General features: G+C 37.5%; 1 protein-coding gene across 10 annotated transcripts in view; it reads right to left on the bottom strand.

The window, feature by feature from the left end:
• The window catches only part of TCF12 (transcription factor 12), a 380,845-nt gene that overhangs the window by 113,628 nt on the left and 243,143 nt on the right, over nucleotides 1–24,074 (bottom strand). For 5 of the 10 annotated variants that reach the window (XM_067747931.1, XM_067747922.1, XM_067747960.1 and 2 more), the window contains 2 exons: nucleotides 7,140–7,204; nucleotides 6,206–6,280 (listed from right to left, as the gene is read on the bottom strand). In XM_067747931.1, the coding sequence (XP_067604032.1) occupies nucleotides 6,206–6,280; nucleotides 7,140–7,204 (140 nt within the window). Of the gene's footprint in view, nucleotides 1–6,205; nucleotides 6,281–7,139; nucleotides 7,205–24,074 lie in introns of those variants that run through there. The other 5 variants (XM_067747970.1, XM_067747950.1, XM_067748020.1 and 2 more) reach the window with 1 other exon arrangement.

Raw genomic sequence — 24,074 nt, 5'->3', positions numbered from 1 at the left:
AGCATGTGGACTCCTAGCTGCGGCATGAGAACTCTTAGTTGCAGCATGCATGCAGGATGTAGTTCCTCACCTGGGGATCAAACCCAGGCCCCCTGCATTGGGAGTGCAGAGTCTTACCCACTGGACCACCAGGGAAGCCCCTGTGGACTTTTTAATGATGGCCATTCTGACCAGTGTGAGGTGGTACCTCATTGTAGTTTTGATTTCCATTTCTCTAATAATTAGTGATATTGAGCATCTTTTCATGTGCCTAGTGGCCATCTCTATGTCTTCTTTGGAGAAATGTCTATTAAGGTCTTCTGCCCATTTTTTGATTGGGTTGTTTGTTTTTTTGCTGAGTTGTATGAGCTGTTTGTATATTTTGGAGATTAAGCCCTTGTCTGTCTCATCATTTGCAAATATTTTCTCCCATTCTGTAGGTTGTCTTTTCTTTTTTTTATGGTTTCTTCTGCTGTGCAAAAGCTTGTAAGCTTGATTAGGTCCCATTTTAAACAATACTGTTTTGATAATTTCAATTTCTAATTGTTCACTGCTAGTATATAGAAATATAATTGACTTTTTGAGATTGCCCATGTAACCTTTGACATACCTAAAAGTACTTATTAATTCTAGAAGTGTTCTTGATGATTCCTTAGGACTTCTCATGTACATAGACATATCATTTGCCAATTCAGCTGAATTTATTCCTTTCCTGTTTTATGCCTTTTTTTCCTCTTGCCTTATTACACTGGCTAGGACAAAAAATTCAGGTAATGAGAGTGGAAATTCTTACCTTGTTACTAATATTAGAGGGAAAACATTTAGTCTTTCACCTTTAAGCATGCAATTACACTTAAAAGCTATAGATCTGGGGCTTCCCTGGTGGCACAGTGGTTGGGAGTCCGCCTGCCGATGCAGGGGACACGGGTTCGTGCCCCGGTCCGGGAAGATCCCACATGCCGCGGAATGGCTGGGCCCGTGAGCCATGGCCGCTGAGCCTGCGTGGTCCAGAGCCTGTGCCCCGCAACGGGAGAGGAGAGGCCACAACAGTGAGAGGCCCGCATATGGCAAAAAAAAAAAAAAGCTATAGATCTTTCATGCAAGTCTTTTTATCAAACTGAGGAAGCTGCTTTCTATGCTGAGTTTGTTGAGAGGTTTTATCATGGATATTTGATTTTGTTGAATACTTTTTCTACATCTTTGGAAATGTTTTTCTTCTTAAGTCTGTTAATGTGTTGAATTACACTGGCTGATTTTCAACAATTAAGCCAAACTTTCACTTCTGGTACAAACCACATGTGCATTTTGAGGATCAGCGTGTTGCTCACCTTGTAAAATGAGCTGCAAAGTGTTCCCTCCTCCTCTATTTTCTAAAATAGTTTGTGTAAGATTGGTATTATTTTTCCCCATAAGCATTTAAAAGAATTCACCAATGAAACCATATGACAGTCAAGCTTTCTTTGTGAAAAAGCTTTTGAAATGAATTTACTTGTATTAATAGATAGAGAGCTATTCAAACTCTCTGTTTCATCTTGTCCCCTTTTGGTGAGTAATATTCAAGAAATTTGCTTATTGCACCAAAGTTGTCAAATTTATTAAGTTATTCCCAACACTTCCTTATTATTCTTTTAATGTATATATGATTTACAGTGATAACCTCTCTTCCATTTCAGATATTGGTAATTAGTGTTCTTTCCCCTCCTCCTCTCTCCCCCTTTGTTTTACTTAGTTTAGCTGGGACTTATTCAGTTTATGGGTCTTTTCAAATAATCAAATTCTGGCTTTGTTAGCTTTTTCTATTATTTGTGTAATAGTACACTGATTCCTGCTCTTATCTGTACTGCTTTCTCCCTTCCACTTATGCTGTGCTTCTTTTTCTAGCTTCATAGGGCAGAACCTCAGGTCATGTGCTGTAGATCTTCTTTTTTAATACAAGCATTTAGAGCTACACATTTTCTCCAAGGCACTGCTTTAATTGCACCAACAAATTTTGCTGTATCATATTTCATTATAGTTAGAAATATTTTCTAAATTCCCTTCTGATCTCTTTTCAAAACCATGGGTTATTTAGATATGCCCATGTCTAAATGAAACAGTCCTTTCATTTCCAAATATTTGGTGTTTTTCTAGGTAAATCACTGACTTCTAATTTAATTCGTTTATGGTCAGAAAAAATACTTTGTATGATTTTAAACCTTTTCAGTTTATTGACACTGATTTAAAGATGAGCACATTGTTCAATCCTGTTGAGTGTAACATGTACCCTTGAAAGGGACTTATATCTTCAGTTGTTGGGAACAGAATGTTGTAAGTATCAGTTAGGTCACAGTAGTTTATATGGTTCATTTAGTTCTATGTCTTTACTAAATTTTTGTCTAGTTATTCTGTCAACTGCTAAGAGAGGTATTCAGATCTTCAACTGTGACTGCGAATTTATCTCTCTAATTATACTGATTTTTGTTTCATTTATTTTGAAGCTCTGTTATTAGGTGTATACACATTTATCACTGTTTTATCTTCCTTATGTATTGACTTTTATCATTATCTAATGTCTGTATATAATGAGATTGACTAATGGAAAAAGAGGATTTTAAAGAAGCAAATGGTATGGGTAAATTTCTAAGTAACAGTTAACTGAGTTTTTAAAGTTAACTGTTATTTTTTTCAAGGGTATAATATCTTAACTCTGATGAAAATTAAGTCCCTTGGGGAAAAAACAAGACTCTGCCTCTTCTAGGCTGAAGACTGAAAAAAACTTACACAAATTTGAATAAACACTTAAGTTTAAGAGGCAGCAATGACAAACTGTCATAATCATAAAAGGATTTTTTACTTCATGGTGACAGTTATTAAAGTATTATATCTATTGGGGTTTTTTTTGGACAGTTAATATTATTCTTATTTTTTTAGAATTAATTTTTATTCGAGTATAGTTGATTTACAGTATGGTATTAGTTTCTGCTGTACAGCAAAGTGAATCAGTTATACATATACCCACTTATTTTTAGATTCTTTTCCCATATAGGGCATTAGAGTACTGAGCAGAGTCCCCTGTGCTATACAGTAGGTCCTTATTAGTTATCTATTTTATATATAGTAGTGTGTATACGTCAATCCCAACCTCCCAATTTATCCCTCCCCCCATACCTATTGTTAATAAAGATGCTGGCTTCTATGCTCTGTGTTGAACCAAAAAAATTCAATTGCATGGCTTCCCTGGTGGCGCAGTGGTTGAGAGTCCGCCTGCCGATGCAGGGGACACGGGTTCGTGCCCCGGTCAGGGAAGATCCCACGTGCCGTGGAGTGGCTGGGCCCGTGAGCCATGGCCGCTGGGCCTGCGCGTCCGGAGCCTGTGCTCCGCAATGGAAGAGGCCCGCGTACCGCAGAAAAAAAAATTCAATTGCAGAATGATCTATCAATGTTTCCAGTAACACTGCTACACCAGTTTCCTTTTAATGGCTCATCAGTTATGCCATTGCCGTGAAGGTAATATAAGGAGACTCATTTAGCAACATATTATTACATCATCTTAACATGAAGTAAGGCCCATCAGGCATTATTAAATTAGCCTGATTTTTGCAGTATGTCAGCAGCATTTTATGTACATTAATAGCAGAGTTAAATGTTCCTTGGGGATTCTGTTGAAGAAAAATGATTTCAAAGTTGTGTTTGGATATAATTTTGTAGTCACTATTTATATTTTCTTCTAGTATCATTGTGTGGTTAAGATTATTATGTTGCTTGTGAACAGGTAAGATAAAATGGCAGCCAATTATTAATTGTTTTGGTGTATTTTTTTTTCTCTGACCCACTACAATAAATACAGTTTGGAATACAGGTTTTTCTTTGAATGGGAGTGATACATCTTTTTAAACTCTTGAATTTCCTGGGTTTACTACTTAGGCCTCAAATCAGCTGGTGTGAACCATCATAACTTCTGGCAACTACAGCATAGCCAGAGCTAAGTAACAGTAATAAATAGCAAAGCCACTGTTCCTTTCACAGTAAGGAATACTTTCACTTATTTTAAGAGCCCTCTGGTCTTCACTGATGTTATTTATCCTTGTTGCAGTATAATCTTCTCTCATCTGTGCTGAATTTTGGGCTTTCTCTTTGGGGCCCATGCACTGCTTCCATGAATTCTTCAAAAACAAATCTTTCCCTGACTTGAATACCTATAAATCTTCCTGTATACAGGAATATTGTTATTTTACATATCATACATTACCGTAACCTTGTTCTCTTTTCCTTAGGCCTGCCTGATCTCTCCAACATGTGATAAAAAATTATTAAAAAGCAATCTTACAGTTTCTTCTTTTTTAATACTCCATATGTGCTTGTATTTGGAGTATACAGAGGAACTGGGTGTCTCAAAGCATAATTCCCAGTCGATGTGAATTAAAATCACCTGGGGTACTTGTTAAAAATAGAAATTCTCAGGCCCCTCCATGACTGAACAAATTAAAATGAGAGGGAGGTAAGGGATTCTTACCTGCAGTATAATTACATCAAGGCTAAAAACATCAAGCAGGAGTTTAGAAGGTTTATTACCACTTGCTAGGTATACGGCCTTGAGCAAATTACTGATACCTCTGGAGAACACTCATTTTCTAACCTGCAAAATGGGTGCTGTTAAAAGGAGTACATGTGGGAGTTCCCTGGTGGCCTACTGGTTAGGATTCCGGGCTTTCACTGCTGAGAGCCTGGGTTCAATCCCTGGTCAGGAAACTAAGATCCCATGGGCTGTGGGTATGGCCAAAAAAAAAAGGAGGGGGGGCAGATTAAATGTGTATTCAATGCCTGGCTTAGTTAGTGCTCAGTAAATGATAACAATTATTATTAGAGTGCTATGCATCTAGGTTTAAATAAATGTTTTGATATGAGAATTAAATCTGGTATAAACACATATTAATCACTGGTTAAAAACTGTCAGGCTTCTCTGGTGGTGCAGTGGTTGAGAATCTGCCTGCCAATGCAGGGGACACGGGCTCGAGTCCTGGTCTGGGAGGATTCCACATGCCGCGGAGCAACTAGGCCCGTGAGCCACAACTACTGAGCCTGTGCGTCTGGAGCCTGTGCTCTGTGACAAGAGAGGCCACAACAGTGAGAGGCCAGCGCACCGTGATGAAGAGTGGCCCCCGCTTGCCTCAACTAGAGAGAGCCCTCGCACAGAAATGAAGACCCAACACAGCCAAAAATGAAAATAAATAAATTAAAAGAAGGCTCAACATTTAAAACAAACAAACAAACAAAAAACTGTTAAGATTCATCTTTGCAAAATTGGAGAATTACATAAATGGAGCTTATCACTGATTCTAACTAAATAGCAACACCTTTGCCAAGGGAGTATAAAAAATGTTAAGTGAAAACTCATTAATTAATATAAGCATTAACAATAATTTAACAGCTTCAGCTGTAATTTCAAAGACCTTACAACAGTTTTTTTTCCTCAAGTTTAGCAGTAGTGTTAACATTAGACCAGTGGTTCTCAATCTTTTTGGTTTCTTAAAAATAATATTAAGGACTCAGAATAGCTTTTTTTGGTGGGTTATATGAATAGAAACATTTTAAAATATGCATTCATTTTGTAAAATACTGTCTTTCCCTTTCAAGTACATGCAGTTTAGCCTTCAGAGACTTACAAAGTATGTGGGGAAAAAATTGCTAATTCTATTCTTCAAATGAAGAAGTCAATACAGAGATGGGATTTAAGGTTAAATGACTTGTCTTAGAACCACAGGTCAGAAACTCACAGAGATGGGATTTGAACCTAGGTATTCTGATTCTGAAAGGCATAATTATGGGGTAGGTATTAAATGAAGTAATATTGTTAGTATGACAGTTAAGTGCCTATGTCTAAAATTAGGGTGGGTCTCATGAAAGGCATGCAGACAGCAGAAAACTAATTTAATATATTCTGCCTTTCCTTTGTATGCTTTCTGGCTTGACACTGATGGGAATCTGGCAAACTGAGTGTTTAGGATTCTCAGTGTAAAGATGTGGGGAAAGAAGCAGAGAAAATGGCCATTAGTACAAATGCAACATGCTAAGGAATATGCAAGAGCTGAAAGAAAGATTACAAGTCAAAGAGACTGTACGAAGCTCAAAAAATTGGATGTGGATTTGCAAGTAGCACTTTGCAAGAAACTGCCCTCAACAGGAAACCCCGTGTGTCTTGTCACTTTAGCAAAGCTATATTATAACTACCCTTAAACCAGGCACTCACCATGGTCTGGTCATCTCTGGCCCAAGCAGTTTTCAGATCTTTTGATGACACAATACCTTGCCTAACCTGTTGGTTCTTCCCATAGATCAAAGAAGAAGAAATGAAGAATAAGTAATTTACAGATGACCAGACCTCTCCCCTAGTTTCCCCTTTAGTAATCTCATGAACAAACTGTGTGAACAAACTTGTGAACAAGACAGCATCTAAAGAAAGATCACAAGAAGTCAACAAGACTACATGCAGTGGGGGCTGGCAATGACTCTGATCCCTTATCTCAATGATTAACTGAGATTACTTGCTCTTTTTTTCCCCTTTAAAAACTGTCTTGGCTGAGCAGAATCTTCGGAGTTAGTTTTGAGGGGGACACAAGTCTGCCTTCTCCCCAGACTGCCAGCTGTCTGATTAAAAGCAATCTTCCTTTCTACCAGCACCTGCCCCTCAGGTATTGATTTTCAAGCAGCAAGCAGCCAGACCTGAGTTTGGTAACAGGTTGAAATGAAAGTACTTCCAACATTAGTAAGTTTAACATAGGATGGTCAAGCTACACAGAGCAATTTTATGTTCTTCTTGTACTCTATCGGCAACACTGTTCTTTTCATGAGGAAATAAATAAACATCATTTTCAGAAATAAGCATTTTGGAAGAAGGTAGGAAGCTAACTGCTACTTTGCCTCCAGTTAAAATGGAGGTGAGTTATGAAATTCTTTGATGCTAGAGAAAGAAAATCTGGTGAACTGTGGAAGGGAAACCATTTTAAGCAGAGGAGCAGAAAAAAAGAAAATATGTTTAATTACTAAAAACCCACCACATTTAGTCACAAATTAAATGCACAAATAATGGTGAAATAAATTGGATAAATTTCTACCTCCTCTGTTAAAGTCTTTATCTATGTGTTAAAGAATTATCTCATTGCTTTTGTTATTTATTAACTTACTTGACAGCCTGGTAATCCAGTATCTCTGCTGTACAGGGAAAATGAGCCCCTCTCTGAAGTTTTTCCTGTAAAACAAAGAAAATAGCTCCATATAAAAATCCTCATTTACTGACACACAGTCAATTCAACTTCTAGACCATTCATGGAAGTACAGAGAACCAATGAGAAACAAGAAGACAAAAATCCAATAAATAAGACTTAAAAAGCTTACTACCATTCAAGTCACGTGAAATAATGAAAAAAAATATTCAAAAGCATGGATATCTATAGAGCCAATAGTATGATTCATATACCCACAAGTGAGAATGTTTTCCCGTATTTGCTTCAGATTGAACACTCTCCTCTTTCCTTCTCTCTCTGAGAAATTGAAACAGTAAAGATACAGTTCACATCTCACCCTAGACCACAAGGTAACCACTATCATAAAACTGGTATGATTCCCATGTATATTTTGAATCTTTTAGTACATATTCATGTATTCAAACAATATACATTACTATTTGTGTTGAATACATTTAAACAGATGGGGTTACATGGTATACATCTTGAGATATATGTTAAAAGTAAACACCTAGTTCATTCATTTTTTACTGCTATAAAATGTCCCATTATACAAATAAAACCACAGTTGATCTATTCTCCTACTGAAAAATAGAAAAACAGTTTCTGCTTTTTTTTCTAGTTATCATGAATAATGCTTAAACAAATATACTTGCACGTCCTATACACACATAATAGTTTCTCCAGGATAGACACAAAGAAGTGGAACTGCTGGGTTAAACAATGCACACTTTCAACTTCATAAGTATTACCTTTCTCTGAAGTTGTCATGCCAATTTATACTCTTCCCCGAAATGTATAAGAATTCCTGTTGGGATTATATTTACAGTTCAAAAGCTGATGGCTAAGTATCAGGAATGGTATAGGCCAGCTTGAGAGGGAGAGCAGGTGTCTCACAGTGCTGACAATTGACAGTAGTGTTCTTACTCGTTTACTTTTCAATACACATGAGTTTAAGTAAGTTCAGTAAAGCCAATTTTCAAATAGTATATAGTTTTAAACTAAACAGTCTTTCACAAATAGACATGTTGCTTAAAAAGATTTCTGCAAGGTTCACAGTTTGATGTTAATATCAAAGATAGAGATACAAGTAAAAATGACAATGGCACAGCTAATTCTTTTTCTTCATTTCAGGGTAAAAAAAACACAATGTAATTAAATCTGACAAGTTATCCAAAATATTTAAAATTATTGAGGCTATATGAAGTCACCATAATTGTATACTATACACTGAGATATCAGCTTGTGATTATATAAAAATGTATAGTTTATTAATTTAAAAAACTGCACACATAGATGGGATGCTGAAAATTGTTTACCGATAGGGTGCATAATTTAAAAAAAACTTAGAGACATATGTACTAATACTCTATCATTTTCATTGATGTATGCACCCCACTGATGTATTCAACTGGCCAACTGATGTAGAAATCTTACAACCTGAACTTGGCATCTACTGAACCTTTAGATATACAAAATAATTCTTCCAATAACAAAGTCAGTTATTAGAAAACACTTTAATAATTAAGAGTATAATTTCTGGGCCCATTAGGATATTACAGCATATGTCTTAAGACGCACTTACTGTCTGTTCCTGATGAAGCACCTATTTCACGTGAAGCAATGCCAACACATAAAAATGCTGATTTATGAGAACAGGTTAATTAATGTGGTCTAGTTGCCTCACATTATCACCACCAAGTAGTATGTTCTACGTAAAGAATTTTAATTTGCAAAATACACATATGAAATTAAAAAGAAAAACATTTCTAACTCTTTAAATATATCCTTCACAAGTAAGACCGCTTATAAAAATCAAGGTGATATCTCACAGTTTTAGATTCTACACTTTAACTCTTGGAATGTGGCTTCACAAAATCCTTAAAGGATTATGCATTTGCAATTCTGACACACACCCCTCCCTGCCAGACCAAGAATATGGAAGAGACTGAAGGGATATGCCAACACACCATAACAGGCAGACAGATCACTGGGAAAAAATAAAGAACAGCCCACATCTATGATTTGCAGGTAGTACTTTATTAATCAACTACATTAAACAAGTTTATGAGATGTTAAAAATCATTCTCAGTATATGTCTTCAATTTTAAGAAAATGTTGCCTTTAAAAACAAATCATGGGGCTTCCCTGGTGGCACAGTGGTTAAGAATCTGCCTGCCAATGCAGGGGACACGGGTTCGAGCCCTGGTCCAGGAAGATCCCACACGCCGCGGAGCAACTCAGCCTGTGCACCACAACTCGTGAGCCTGTACTCTAGAGCCCGTGAGCCACAACTACTGAGCCTGTGAGCCACAACTACTGAAGCCCGTGTGTCTAGAGCAACTGCTCTGCAACAAGAGAAGCCACTGCAATGAGAAGCCCACACACCACAATGAAAAGCAGCCCCCGCTCGCCGCAACTAGAGAAAGCCCGCATGCAACAACAAAGACCCAACACAGCCAAAAATAAAATGAAATAAAATAAATAAATTTATGAAAAGAAAAACACAACAAATCATGTCTCATACACTTGGCAGGACAGAATTGGGAGACAGTAACATTTTAAACCAATATCATAAAGTTTAAAAAAAAAAAGACTATGCCAATGAGTTGTCATTCACAATACACTATCAACTTATTAATAGTTGAAGTACTCACCAAGCCCTTTTAACCTTGTAAATTCTTCCTGAAACGTTATCTCAAACAACCAGTAAAGACTTGAAACTAAGCAGCAACTGTTATACTTTCACTCAAATACACTAGTAAGGAATCTTTTTTTTTTTTTAATTGTTGAGGTGGTAAAGGGAACAGAGTGAGAGATCAATATTAGGTCTGTTTTTTAATAAAGTACAGATTTCAAATATAATCTTAATTTAAGTATCTGTGTGGAGGCTACCCATCAGATAGACTGTTTAAGAAAATGTCAAGTTTTAAAACTTACTTCCTGTGCCTATTAAAATTTCTAAACTTCTTCTTTTCACAGAGGATATTCAAACCAGAAAGAATGAAAACTCATTTAATATAAGCTCAAAATATTTCAAAGTAAAAGTTCCTTCTGAAATGGAAAGTTGGTAGTTTGTTTTTAAAACGACAATGAACCTAATTCAAATGAGATTCCAAAATGTAAATACATTTTTATTTCACCTTTAATTTGTTAGGAACTATTTATTTCTTAGGGACTTAGAAGTCTGGGTACTCCTGAAATATAATAATGCATACTCAGTCTGAGATTTAAAAGACAATAATCTTTAATTCTTTCAAAATTACTTTTCACAAGAACTCTTTTCATGAATTAAAATGAATCCTATGTCTTTTTGTTTAATCTTAGGTGTCTGACAAATAAGAAAAACTTCTGACTACTGTATTATGGGGTTACTACTTCTACATAAATATTATACATAAATTACAGTATGTGGACAATTTTAACAGTAAACATCAGCTGAATACAATTTATCAACTACTAGTAACTTAATGTATATCTAATTTCTCTTGAAACACCTATGAGAAAATATTATAAAAATTTTACTGGGATATTCTAGCAGAGGGGTTTTATTTGTGTGTGGGCGTGTATGCATCCTGGGCCTCTTTGGCAGTCTTCACAATAATGTTTTTAAAAGTACAAAGCAAAATATGTAGTATTGTAAAGTAAACTGGTATGTTATTAAAATGTTAAAGAAATTTGCTGCATAGTAATATATGTGCCTTTTAATTAACACATTAAATAGTTAGATCTAGAACCAGGCCTAGTAACAATGGTAATTTCAAATCATAAATGACAGTTTAAAGATATCTGCAACAACTATATTATACTATGAGAATATCTGTTCTATTAGCGATAAAAATCATAGATACTATCAGGACTGTTTTGCTACCCTCATTCAAAATTGAAGGAAATGCTAAATTTTACTTGGAGACTGGAAAAATAAAAATGACAATTTTCTCCCTGTCCAAGTTCACTGATTTTCCTTCCATTCTGGGAGTCTCTAGACTCCACCCTAAGATAAGAACCTCAACACTAGGAGAAGAACAACATGTATTGAAAGATATACATTTATATACATATTTGTGTATCAAGCCAAACACGTATTTCATAAATAAGTATTTTGTGTGCAAAAGTATTTTGAGTACCTAGACTTACATGGTTTACATTAATCAGACTCAGTATTTTCTGACCCCAAACTGAGAAATGCTCAAGATACGACAGATGAGTTTGACTAATTTGGATAGGATTTATAACAATTGTTCAAGAAATAGCAAATTACTGATTCAAGAAATTATTTTACCCAGTTGTTTGTATAAGATGTATGAACTATTTGAGGCAGTCATTATTATAACAAATTTTCTTGGAATTAAAAAAAAAGAATTCTGGGCTTCCCTGGTGGCACAGTGGTTGAGAGTCCGCCTGCCAATGCAGGGGACACGGGTTCGTGCCCCGGTCCGGGAAGATCCCACATGCCGTGGAGCGGCTGGGCCCGTGAGCCATGGCCGCTGAGCCTGCGCGTCCGGGGCCTGTGCTCCGCACGGGAGAGGCCACAACAGTGAGAGGCCCGCGTACCGCAAAAAAAAAAAAAAAAAAAGAATTCTAAGTTGTTTTGTTCCGTAGCAAAAACATACATTTCACAACAGTAAGGTGCAACTCTCCATTGCTTGCCTAAGCTCCAAAAATACAAACTAATGTTAATATTAGTTTATAAAGAACTCTTCAAAAGATATTTTACCTACATTCTTTTGGCATAGGACACAATCAACAGTCAAGTTGAGGCTGAGGATTGACAGGCACAGTTCATTCCCATTCCTTGCCAACCCATTCCTCCCCAACCGAATCACAAATATCCAAGAGTTGACTAGATGGAAGAATTTGAGTTTGATGAATTCCATCAAACATTTATGGGTTAGTCAGTCTGACAGATGGTGGGGTTATGAGATGAAGACCCAAGCCTGTGCCCTTAATAGGTGTCAAGAAGTAGAGAAGTTTATACCTTACTTGGATGAAAAACAAGTTTCACAATTAAGGTCAGGTGTCTTGAGGTTCAGATCCAAAACACACTGTGGGTGGTTCCAGAAGAGTGGACAGACAATTGCCTGGGGCTGACACAATCCATAAGGCCTACTGAACGAGGAAGGGGACCCCTATTCAAACCTGAATGGAGTAATACGTACCTTCTGATCATACTAAAGGTGGAGATGAAACTACCCACCATTTCACAGAAGATGGGTCTTCTGAGTAGGTGGCCCATGTGAGAACAATACAGCCTTTTAAGGCAAGTGATTTTCAAACAGAAGTGGTCTGGGAGATAAGCTGTATTCTGCCCTACGCACAGCTTAAGAGTTGTCAATTGGTTTTCATTTAGACCCAGATCATGCCATCCGAAGGCTGTGGGAACAATCAGTCTCAAGGATAAAACAGATATGCACTGATTGGGACAAGTTGATCAGACACCTGAGTAAACTCTAAGGTCAGAGCTGAACACGCTTCCTTTGCCCAAGGCCTAAAGAGTGAGAATCTAGCTAGTCTTGGAAGTTTCTAGTGTGGTGAGAACCAAATATAAAGAGGATCCCATCCTTCATCTGATAGAGAGATAGAGCTCACTGATTTTTTTTCAAAAGCAATTAAATGCCCTTTCCCCCTAATCGGCAAAAGAAAAAGAAGGGGATAGAAAGTAAGGACTAAACACACAAAATGGCAAAGAGAAAAGGAAATATAAGAAGACACAAAAGAAGAGAAACATGGAAACCTGCCTTCCTTTACAACTCTATCTGCATTTCATTACTCCGTAAGTGCCGTCAAGAATATACCGGGTTTTTTTTATTTTAACAGTCATACTACCTTTTGGGGCATAAATTAGACTAAAAAAAAAAAAACTGAACCACAGAAACCAAGTCATCCTATCCTTTACTTATATAAGTGATTTTTCTATTGTAAATGCAGGATTTCACATTTCCTTAAATAAAATTATTTTAAATTTCATCTTTGATTCATCACGTTACCCTAACCTATTTGAATTTATGCTAAATACTTGGAAGCCCCAGAAAAGAGGGGTAGGAAGAACATGACCAGAAATTTCTAACGCTTACTCCACCTCAAAAATTGAAGGCATGTCCACTCCCAGAGGAGTGGAGGAAAGAGTCGAAATGACAGGAATCCTCTTGGCAGGTCACTTATGTTGATGGAATGTACCACACCCAATTTGGGGAACCCTGGTTGTAAGGGTTCAGATTTTAAGCAGGGTAAAAGTAAACTCTGATTTGGGAAACTCCTTGAAGTGCAGGTGAATTAAGGGACCCCTACATCATTTCTGAGTAATTATAAATACCAAGTAAGACGAAATGACCTTTCCCAGGATCAAAGACTCATTTTTCAATGAGACTTCAGAGGATACCTTGTCCAACTCCCACCCAAAGCAGTACTACTTTGAACACAGAGTCTCACCAAAAAAAGGTCCACTGATGATTGCCTTCTACTTTGTATCACCCACATTTTAAGAATAACACTAAAAAGCCAAAGTGTAAGGATGGTGAGGGAGAACTCTCAGAAAATAGAATTTCCAACAGTAAAATAAAAACTGCAGAATATTATATAACATTCCAGCATTCTTATTAGTAAAGAGATTTGTGTAACGATTAGCTCTTTTGTTGCAAATCTGTTTATTAATGCAGTGGGAGACTTAACAGACATTTTTAGCAGCCAAGTTACTACTGGTGAATCACAATGAATTCATGATTATTGGACATTCAGGTGTTTTATGGTGAAATGGTTATTCACATTTTTTGCTCACTTTTTTCCTATTGGATTATTTGTCATTTACTTGCTGATTTGTAGGAGTCCACGTATTTTTGATATAAAACCTTTTATTGTAGCTATATAAATATTTTATGTAGGCTGCCTTTTCACTCTCTTAATGGTATCTTTGATAAACATAAATTCTTCATTTTAACATAGTCCAATTTGTGCATTTTCCCCTTTATGGTTAACATTCTTTGGTGTGTGCACTGTTTAAGAATCTCTGCCTGTTCCAAGGTTACAAATTTATTTTTCTATGTTTTTTTCTAAAAGCTTAATCTTCCACACACTTAAATCTGAATTTGGTTTTTATGTTGGTAGGGGGTCAAGGTACAACTTTTTCCTGTAGGGATATCCAATTGACTTCAGTACTGTTTTATTGAAAAGATGATCCACATCTTAAAAGTATCACTGTGGCTGCTGTGTGGAGAATAAATTATGGCAGAACAAGTATGAAAGCACGAAGACCAATTAGAAGACTTACTGAAATAATCCAGATGAAAGGTAGTGATGGCTTTAATTGTCCTGACCCACTGAGGTACGTACTATTAAATTCCCATTGCACTAATGAGGAAAAATAATTTGCTCAAGGTCACAGACTAAGTAGATGAAAGACTAGAATGTAGGGCTATCTGACACCAAATTCTTAACAGCATACTATACTGCATTATTTTCCATTGGAGGTTTAGGACACAATTCTTATATTCTAATCATATACAAAGACATTTAGTGGATCCCAAATACAGTATAAAATTTTTTCTCTATTGAGCCCTCCAAGCAGCCTCTACCAATCAACTGATTTAGCACTGCATATGAAACGTATTCCAGCTGAAAGAGGGAATGATGACAAATCGTTCCAAAAATAATTGGCAGCAAAGCCCAACTACTCCAGAGGTTGGCTCTGGGTATAATGAGACATGGGCAGTTATGCTGGTTACACTCACAGGTAATAGCTATTCTTTTCAGTTCTCACAAAGGGCACATGATGATGTTACTCTTGCTTCAAGTGCCTGTTATAAAAGTATTTATTCTTATCATGTCTTTCTGGGCCTCAGTTTCCTAATCTATAAGAATAAACAAGTTGGACAAGATCAGAGGTTACATAATGACATCCTGAGAGATTATTTTGTGTGGCCAATGCAGGGATTTGTCTGTATACGTTTAAAACAATTTTTAAAAAATTAATTGCTCTGCCAGCCATGAGAACACACCTTGCAGAACTCCTACTTTGGGGAATGTAACTAACTCCCTGAAGTCAGTTCCTTTGGGGAACTGCTCCAGCTGCTGTGCTCTAGAATCCATGACTGCTTTTGTACTGAGGCCCACTTGCTTTCAACACATTTGACAGAGTATGGTGGGGAAAGTAAAGCACACCCCTTCCCAGGAGACATGGCATTACTTTGTTGACCAACTTTGGCTCACGAACTCTCCAGCTGCTTTGCTGAACCTTCCTTAGGGTACACAGCAGTGTAGGACGCTTCCACTGCCTCTTCTTCACTCTCAAAGTCTTGAGGTTGCTGTTGGAATTTGCTGACTAGCTATTACGTGCAAGGCACTGTGAAAGGTGCTTTACTTACACTGCTGGTTGCACTGCTAGCTGTATTCTTCATCCTGTTAATACCAAGGAGTGATTGAAGGAAGCTCTGAGATATGACAATAAATTTTCAAGATCTCCTGTAGATCTCAATCTACTGGCTGGAGAAACCTGACCTATAATACCCTCTTAGCTGTATGTGCTCTTTTCCTACCAATGCAAAATAATGTTTTTATGAGGGAATGACTAGGGAAAAAGATATTATGGAAGATGTAGCTGGCTCAGCATTTATTTCTGCAGCAGTCCAGTGAATACTTGAAAATTTCCAGCAAAATTTAGTAATTTCAATGAGTAGATATTACTCAAGAAATAACTGCTGACTTTATGAGTAACAGCACAAATTAGAACAAATAGTTTCCCTATTTGACTGAAAGCCAGTATTATCTCAATGTTCATTCAGGCATATTGATTTACATTCAAACTCAAAATCTATTAAATAAAAAACTGCATCACTATATTTTAAACGAGCAGCATGAGACTGTTTTTCTCAAAAGATAAAGGCTTAACTTAGAAAGAGAATTCCTGGATGCTTCAAAAATTACCTAGATCAACATTACCATGATTCAAAATGTAATATTTCAGTATATAAATCATGAGAGTTTTTCTATATTTAGTTTTCAGAGAAACAATATAAAATCCTTACATAGGCAAATCTAAATATTTGGCCACAAATCTAAATTTGATCACAGTTTTATGAGCAGAATATCCTCCTCCCCCTTGGGTATCTCTGAAAACTCATTAATTACCTAATCCTCTTTACTTATAGAGAAGCTTTCCCTCCCTTTCTGTGGGTGAACACTACCAAAGGTTTCATGTAATTTGAATCACAGTGACCACTTGGAGAAACATAAAATACTATCCTACAAAGTGTGGAAACCTGTAATGCCATTGAGTATATCTAAGCAGAGACTTAGGAATTCTGATCACTGGATTCATGTCTTGGCTCTTGCTTTTCTCTCACTGAGTGAACTGGGCAAGTTACAAGTCACTTGACATCAATGGCCCCAACTCACTCTTTTAGGAAAACCAACTCAGTAACATGTACCTCACACAGGCCTGCACAATTTAATTAATGCTTATAAAGTAGTTGGAAATTCTTTTCTGAAGGAACCTAGGATGATGCTAAATATCAGAACTACAGTCTTCATTCTGGTAGCAAACTGTTTAAGCTTACAGGAAAAAAAATCTAAAAAGGAACTCTAACAGATTTTTTTTTTAAAGGGAAGGAAAGAGAGGGAGGGTTTTAAACATAAATGCTTGCCTATTTTCTTCACAACAATTTATTTAAGTATTATTGGCTAACATTTGTGCCAAGCACGCTGCTGGCTACATTGAAGATATTTAAATATCTAGTGCCAACAAGCACAGCTGCTGGACTCTCTATGCCCTCCTCTTGTTCACTCTGTGCCAGATTACTCACACAGCTATGAATGATGAGGCAGCAGCACAGGAAAATGCCAAGCGTGAGTGAGATTAGTGATAAACCAGAGGATCCCTACAGAGGTCAGTGATTAGCAAGTTCCCAGTTGTAATCAGTTTTCTAACCCAGTCTTTATCTCATCACTTATTCCATCTTAACTTTGCACCAACTTCCTGTGACAGGCATCAGAAATATAAGCATCTTCCCAATCAATCCTGCAGAATAGCTACGGCACCAAAAAAGGATCTCATTATCCTTGATAAGAACACACAGTCAGACCTGGGCAATTTGAATAGACTTCAGAAATGACTTATTGAGAATAAAACCTGAGATGAAGCAGTCCAGGGTGCAAACATTCACCAATCCAGCTACCCTTCCCAATTCTCTCCATCCCTCCTCCTAAAAATCAGATTCACAAATTAAATATAAACAAATAGACGAGGATGAGAAGGTTTATACAAAACGGTTTGCCTTTCAGACACTGGAATGCCAGAGAGAATACTAAAATGCAGGATTCAATATGAGACGGTGAGGTAAGAAGGTAGGTAGAAATTAGGAATGAATGAACAGAGTACAATAAGAAAATACATTTGATCAATTTTAGTCATTTTTCAAAACTTTCTGGACCATTTCATGGTCCAATTGTGCCATATACAGAATCCATACCAAGGTACTCATTACAGGTAGATCAAAATCTAAACACTTCTCTCAGACATTTTACTTAATAATTGCTTTTCTAAATTGTATCTGAAAACATATTCACATCTGTACTGCATTGTTGCTTTGCCTTAGATTCAGAATTTAAGTGTGTTTTCTCATTTCCCCAACCTTATGTTGTTTAAAACTTAGAAACAAAGACATTTCATTTTTACAGCAATTCAACAAATTATAGAACTAGGAATTATCTCTTCATCTTTGGCTGCATTTCAGGAGAAAACATGGTGAATATGTGTTCTCTAAAAATAATCAGGTAACTTTTGTATCTTAATGTTTATGCCTTTCTTAAATAAAAAAGGATTTGAAATAATTCAATCGATGCTTTACAACTTTCTAGCCAATCCTACTGAGCCAATCCTTCATCACACCTCAATCTTGTCTGCTCTTCTTACCCCAAAAATAAAGAAAAAAAAGAAAATCAGGTAAAAATCACATCACCAAAAAATTGGGCTGGGGGAAGAGAGAGTAGCATTGTTATCAAACTATCTTGGTAATCATACACTTAAATAATCTACTCCTCCTGACATACTGTCTCTGCTTTCATCAAATCCTTGTATGAATGTTTTCTCTCAGAAATTTCTTGTATCATACAATGATAAACAGAACATGAAGCTCATTATTGTTAATTCCCATGATTTTCTCACATCTTTCTGTATTTTGGCTGTTTTAATTTAAACCGTGGCCTTAATCAGGCAAGGTCACTGTCTGAGTCTGTTTTTTTATGGCATCCAGGGACCAGAAGGCAGATGCCACTTGTTCAGGGAACACTGGACTGGAATTCAAGACTTGTGTTGTTTGCATGCCAGGAACAGATTCTAGTCCAAGGCTGTATCTATGGCATACAGCCACATGGAGGCAGAGAGACAGTTTAAGAGAACTATGCTCTAAAATAGCAGACAATAAATGATTGTTAATTAGCTAGTTTCCCTTGACAGCGAGAACTGGAATAGAAAAAAAGGACCTAGTCAATGGAACTGCCACCATTCACCAACTATCTGATCAGAAACAAGTTAGTGAAATGAAACAAGCATGGAAATGAGAGCCAGGAGGGCTTCTTCCATAAAAGGAAGAAGACAAGCTGCTAAAAAATGTAGAGACTTTTGGAATAATGATGACGTATGGTTATAAAATGAAGTATAGGGCTTCCCTAGTGGCTCAGTGGTTAAGAATCCGCCTGCCAATGCAGGGGACACGGGTTCGAGCCCTGGTCCAAGAGGACCCCAACATGTCGCGGAGCAACTAAACCCGTGCGCCACAACAAAGCCTGAGCTCTAGAGCCCGCGAGCCACAACTACTGAGACCGCGAGCCACAACTACTGAAGCCCACGTGCCTAGAGCCCGTGCTCTGCAACAAGAGGGAACAAGAGAAGCCACCACAATGAGAAGCCTGTGCACCGCAACGAAGAGTAGCCCCCACTCGCTGCAACTAGAGAAAGCCCGTGTGCAGCAACGAAGACCCAACGCAGCCAAAAATAAATAAATTTATATACAAAAATATAAATAAAAAAGTAAAAGTGAAGTATATAGGCAGTTCATCAGTTTAATACATTTTGAGATATTTAAACCATGAATATGGTATGTTGAATATAGGAAACTGAAGTTAATATACTCAGAATTATTAAGACTTCAATCTACTCAAATTAAGAAAACCTCTAAATGGTAATAAGACTTTTCACTGGGGCGCAACACCTTTCACCGATACAACACAGAAAGGTAAACACATTTGGTACACCACAGAAAATGTACAGATGTGGAGCAAATGAAAGAGACTATTCTATTCTGTTTTCTTAAAACAGATGTAGAAAGCCCAAAAGAAAGCCTTAAATCCCCATTATGGTCTACTAAGATTTAAATAAGGTTCTTGCTACATGATGGGAACTCTGAGGGTAGAGTATGACACATTCAGTTTTCACTGAGTGGCCTCCAACACTGCAATTTACTGCCATCTGACCTCTGTAGTTTGAAAACAGGTAAAGGCTTGCCTTGAATTCTCAATGGGTTATAATCTAGCATTCATTTGTTAGTCAAACCACTCAAAATAAGTTGTTTTTTTTTTTTTAAAGAAGATATTGGGGGTAGGAGTTTATTAATTAATTAACTTATTTTTGCTGTGTTGGGCCTTCGCTTCTGTGCGAGGGCTTTCTCTAGTTGTGGCAAGCGGGGGCCACTCTTCATCGCGGTGCGCGGGCCTCTCACTATCGCGGAGCACAGGCTCCAGACGCGCAGGCTCAGTCATTGTGGCTCACGGGCCTCGTTGCTCCACAGCATGTGGGATCCTCCCAGACCAGGGCTCGAACCCGTGTCCCCTGCATTAGCAGGCAGATTCTCAACCACTGCGCCACCAGGGAAGCCTGAGGTTTTGTTTTTTCACAATCCAACTCGTTATAAATGGCAAATCAAGTTAAAGTATGTCTGTGTAAAATTGTTGAAGGGAGAAACAAAGGAAGAAATTAAAGGAAGTAAAGAAAAAATTGTAATAATAAAATCAGAGAGGAGGCATGGGGCAGTGGTTAAAAACAGTGACTCTGGATGCAGACTAACTGGGTTTAAATTCCCACTCCACTTCTTACTAACATTATTACCTAACCTCTCTGTCCCTTAGTTGTCTCAGTGCTGCAATGGGATAATAAGAGTTTTACCTCACTGGGTTTTTGTGAGGTTAAAATGTATTAATATCGAAATGCTTAAAATAGGGAAAAACACAAGATAAGGGCTAATTAAATATTAATTATTATTTTAAAGAAAAATACACTGACTGGAAGATCCATGAATGTGTATCCTGTGCTTGAATATCAGTGCTTGAGGAAAAAGTCTTAAATAGAGAAGTAGGTAGATTCCAGGCAAATAATTTAAAGAGAACTTGTGGATACTTTCAAAGTTTTTAAAATTCTTTATGCCTTTCATTTCATTAAAATTCATTAAAAGCTAATGGCTTCACTCTTCCCTTAGCATTAATGAATGGGCATTTCTCTAGCACAATCTGTACACTGGGCCACAAACAATTAAGCTTCTGTTCACAACTGAAATAAAGATAAAAAGATTTACCAAAAAAAGCATGCAAGGCATGAAAAAGGTGGTAAAGAATTTAAAAAGAAATGAAAGCATAAAAGAAGAACAACCTAAAGTGAATTTTAACAGAGTTGGAGATTCTATAACATGGAGGAAACAGGGTAGACAGGCTTGCATGTAATCCTTTACTTGCTTATTCCTTTTTTTCCAGGAGTTGGGAAAAATGGTTATGGGAGATTACATTGGGTATGATAGTTCTAAGCCATTGGTTCAGGATACCTTGGTTGTTATCTGAAGCTCATGGGGGACAGGGGGGCAGACCATTCTTATTAGGTAAAAAGGAGGAATTAGCATTGTTACACTGTGAGGAGGTTTACCACAGTGTATAAACAAATGTGATGTTCACTACTTAAACATTTTCATGCAGGGAAGAACCTATTCTTTAAAATAAGTGCAAAAATCACTAGAAAATAGAGAATAAAAAAGTCAAAACTTTTTTTCCCAATCTCTTTTTTCTCTGTGTGCTTTGACTATTTACATTTAATGTGATTATTGATATGGTCAGATTTAAATCTATCATTTTTTTTTTTTTTTTGGCAGTATGCGGGCCTCTCACTGTTGTGGCCTCTCCCGCCGTGGAGCACAGGCTCCGGACGCGCAGGCTCAGTGGCCACGGCTCACGGGCCCAGCCGCTCTGCGGCATGTGGGATCTTCCCGGACCGGGGCACGAACCCGTGACCCCTGCATCGGCAGGCGGACTCTCAACCACTGCGCCACCAGGGAAGCCCTAAATCTATCATTTTTGTTAGATGTTTTCTATTTGTCTCATCTGTTCTTTATTTCTTTTTCAGGCTGCTTTTGGATCAAGTACTCCATTTAGACTCTACTATCGACTTTTTTTTTTTTTTAGTGTTTGCCCTCAATTTATAATATATATCTTTAGCTAAAAGGGTCTACTTTCAAGTAATAATGTAATAGCATAGGAAACTTATGAAAGTATACTTCCAAAACCCTCCCTCTAATCCTTTGGGTTATTGTTGCTACGCCTTTTGCTTTTACATATTTTATATACCCCACATATAGTGTTACGATTTTTGCTTAGACCTACAGTTATTTTATAGTATGATTAAAAATGAGGAAGCACATGTCTTCTATATTTACTTTCACTTTTACCATTTCTGGAGCCCTCATTTCTTTGTATATATCAGGGGCTGGTACACTATAACCCATGAACCAAAGCTGGCCTGCTTCCAGATTTTACAAATAAAGTTTTACTGGAATAAAGCTATCATCTATGGTTGCTGTTGTGTTACAAAGGCAGAGATGAGTAGCTGTGACAGAGACTGTCTGACCAACAAACCCTAAAATACATGATATTTGGCCCTTTACAGAAAAAACTGGTGTAGATCCAAGTTTCTGCCTGGTGTCACATTCTCTATGCCTAAAGAACTGTAACAGTTATTGTAGCATAAGTCTGCTGGGAATTGATTCTCTCAGCTTTTCATGTATCTGAAAAAGTTTTTACCTTGTCCTTACTGAAAAAATATCTATTTTCAATGTATACATAATTCTGGGTTGACAGGGGTTTTTTTTTTTTTTTTTAACACTTTACAGATGTCACTCTATCATCTTCATGCTTGCAACTTTTCTAATAAGAAGTCTGATGTAGTTTATTTTTATTGCTCTGTATATACATGGTTTTTCTGCCTCTGGCTGCCTTCAAGATCTTCTCTTCATTGTTGGTTTTCAGCAGTTGGAATATACTTCTAGGAGTGTGTGTGTGTGTGTGTGTGTGTGTGTGTGTGTGTGTTTTATAAATGTATTTATTTTATTTTATTTTTATTTTTGGCTGCATTGGGTCTTCGTTGCTGCACACAGGCTTTCTCTAGCTGCGGCGAGCGGGGGCTACTCTTTGCTGTAGTGCACAGGCTTCTCACTGCGGTGGCCTCTCCCGCTGCAGAACACGGGCTCTAGGCACGCAGGCTTCAGCAGTTGTGGCTCACGGGCTCCAGAGCTCAGGCTCAGCAGTTGTGGCGCACGGGCCTAGTCACTCTGCGGCATGTGGGATCTTCCCGGACCAGGGCTCGAACCCATGTCCCCCATCGGCAGGCAGACTCCCAACCACTGCGCCATCCGGGAAGCCCCTGTGTTTTGTTTTTAAATATCTTATATCTATGATTTTTTTTCCTCTCTCCTTCTCCATCTGAGACTTCAATCACAAACATATTAGACTGTTTGATATTGTCCCATAGATCTTTTATCACTTTTTTCTCTTTCTGTTTCAGTTTGGATTTCTGTTAACTGTATTCAAACTTACTGATTTCTTCTGCAACTGTGTTGTCTATTGACAGCCTGAAAAAATTCTTCATCTCTGATATCGTGTCTTTTATTTCCAACATTTCAATTTGACTGTAACTACCTCCATCTATCTGCTAAAAATTTTCCATTTATTTGTGCATGTTGTGCACCTTTTTCCATTAGATCCTTTAATATGTTAACCAGAGTTACTTTAAAGTCCTTGTCTGATAGCTCCAACATCTGACTCATCTTTAGGTCTTATTCTATTGATTATTTTACCTCTTGACAATGTGTTTTTTCCCGCTTATGTTCATGAATCCTAATTTTGACTGAACGCAGGATGTTATGTGTAGAAGAGCAGATACTGAGGTAAATAGCATTTAGGCCTGGAAATGAGTGTGCCTATTCCAGAGTAAGGCAATGAGTCAATCTAATTCGGAGTTTAGCTGGGTATGATTGTTGTTGCTTTGGTTATCTTTAGTTGACCAGAAGCTTCAACTCCCTCCAGTGATTGGCTGCTTTTGCCTAGTGCTTGGCATATGGCTGGGCTGCTGTAGGACTTTTTTGAGTGTTAGTTTTTCATCCTCAGCTTTTAACAGATTCTATAAACCTGTGCTCCATAGTGGGGGTGTCTCTCCATGCTTTTGCCTCTCCTCCAGTGGTAGACTGCTGTTGCTTTCCTGTCCTTCACCTTTCCTCCCTATAAGAGCAAAAGTCTGCTTCATATCTAAAATTGACCTTGGGTTGGAGTTTTTACCCCTCTCTGATAGGCAGGAGACCTGTACTTAGTGTAGGTTCTTAGGTCTATGATGAGTTTTCTGTCCTCCCCCAATCACAATGCGTCTTAGCTTATGTCCTTTGGGCAAGACGCTTTGTTGCCCCATCTAAAGCAGCTTAAGTACCTAGAATCCAGGGAAGCTGGCATGCATTTCCTGCTTTGCCCATAATGATAGATGATCAGCACCTGCAAGCCTGTATTATCAATGGGAATCTTCTTCAGTCTCCTGCCCTAACCCCAATCTTTCTTGTGAGTACTCAGTGGAGGTTTGAGGAGGAA

The sequence above is a fragment of the Pseudorca crassidens genome, chromosome 1 (genome assembly GCF_039906515.1).
Source record: "Pseudorca crassidens isolate mPseCra1 chromosome 1, mPseCra1.hap1, whole genome shotgun sequence".
NCBI lineage: Eukaryota > Metazoa > Chordata > Mammalia > Artiodactyla > Delphinidae > Pseudorca > Pseudorca crassidens.
This window is presented reverse-complemented; position numbering and strand designations above follow the sequence as displayed.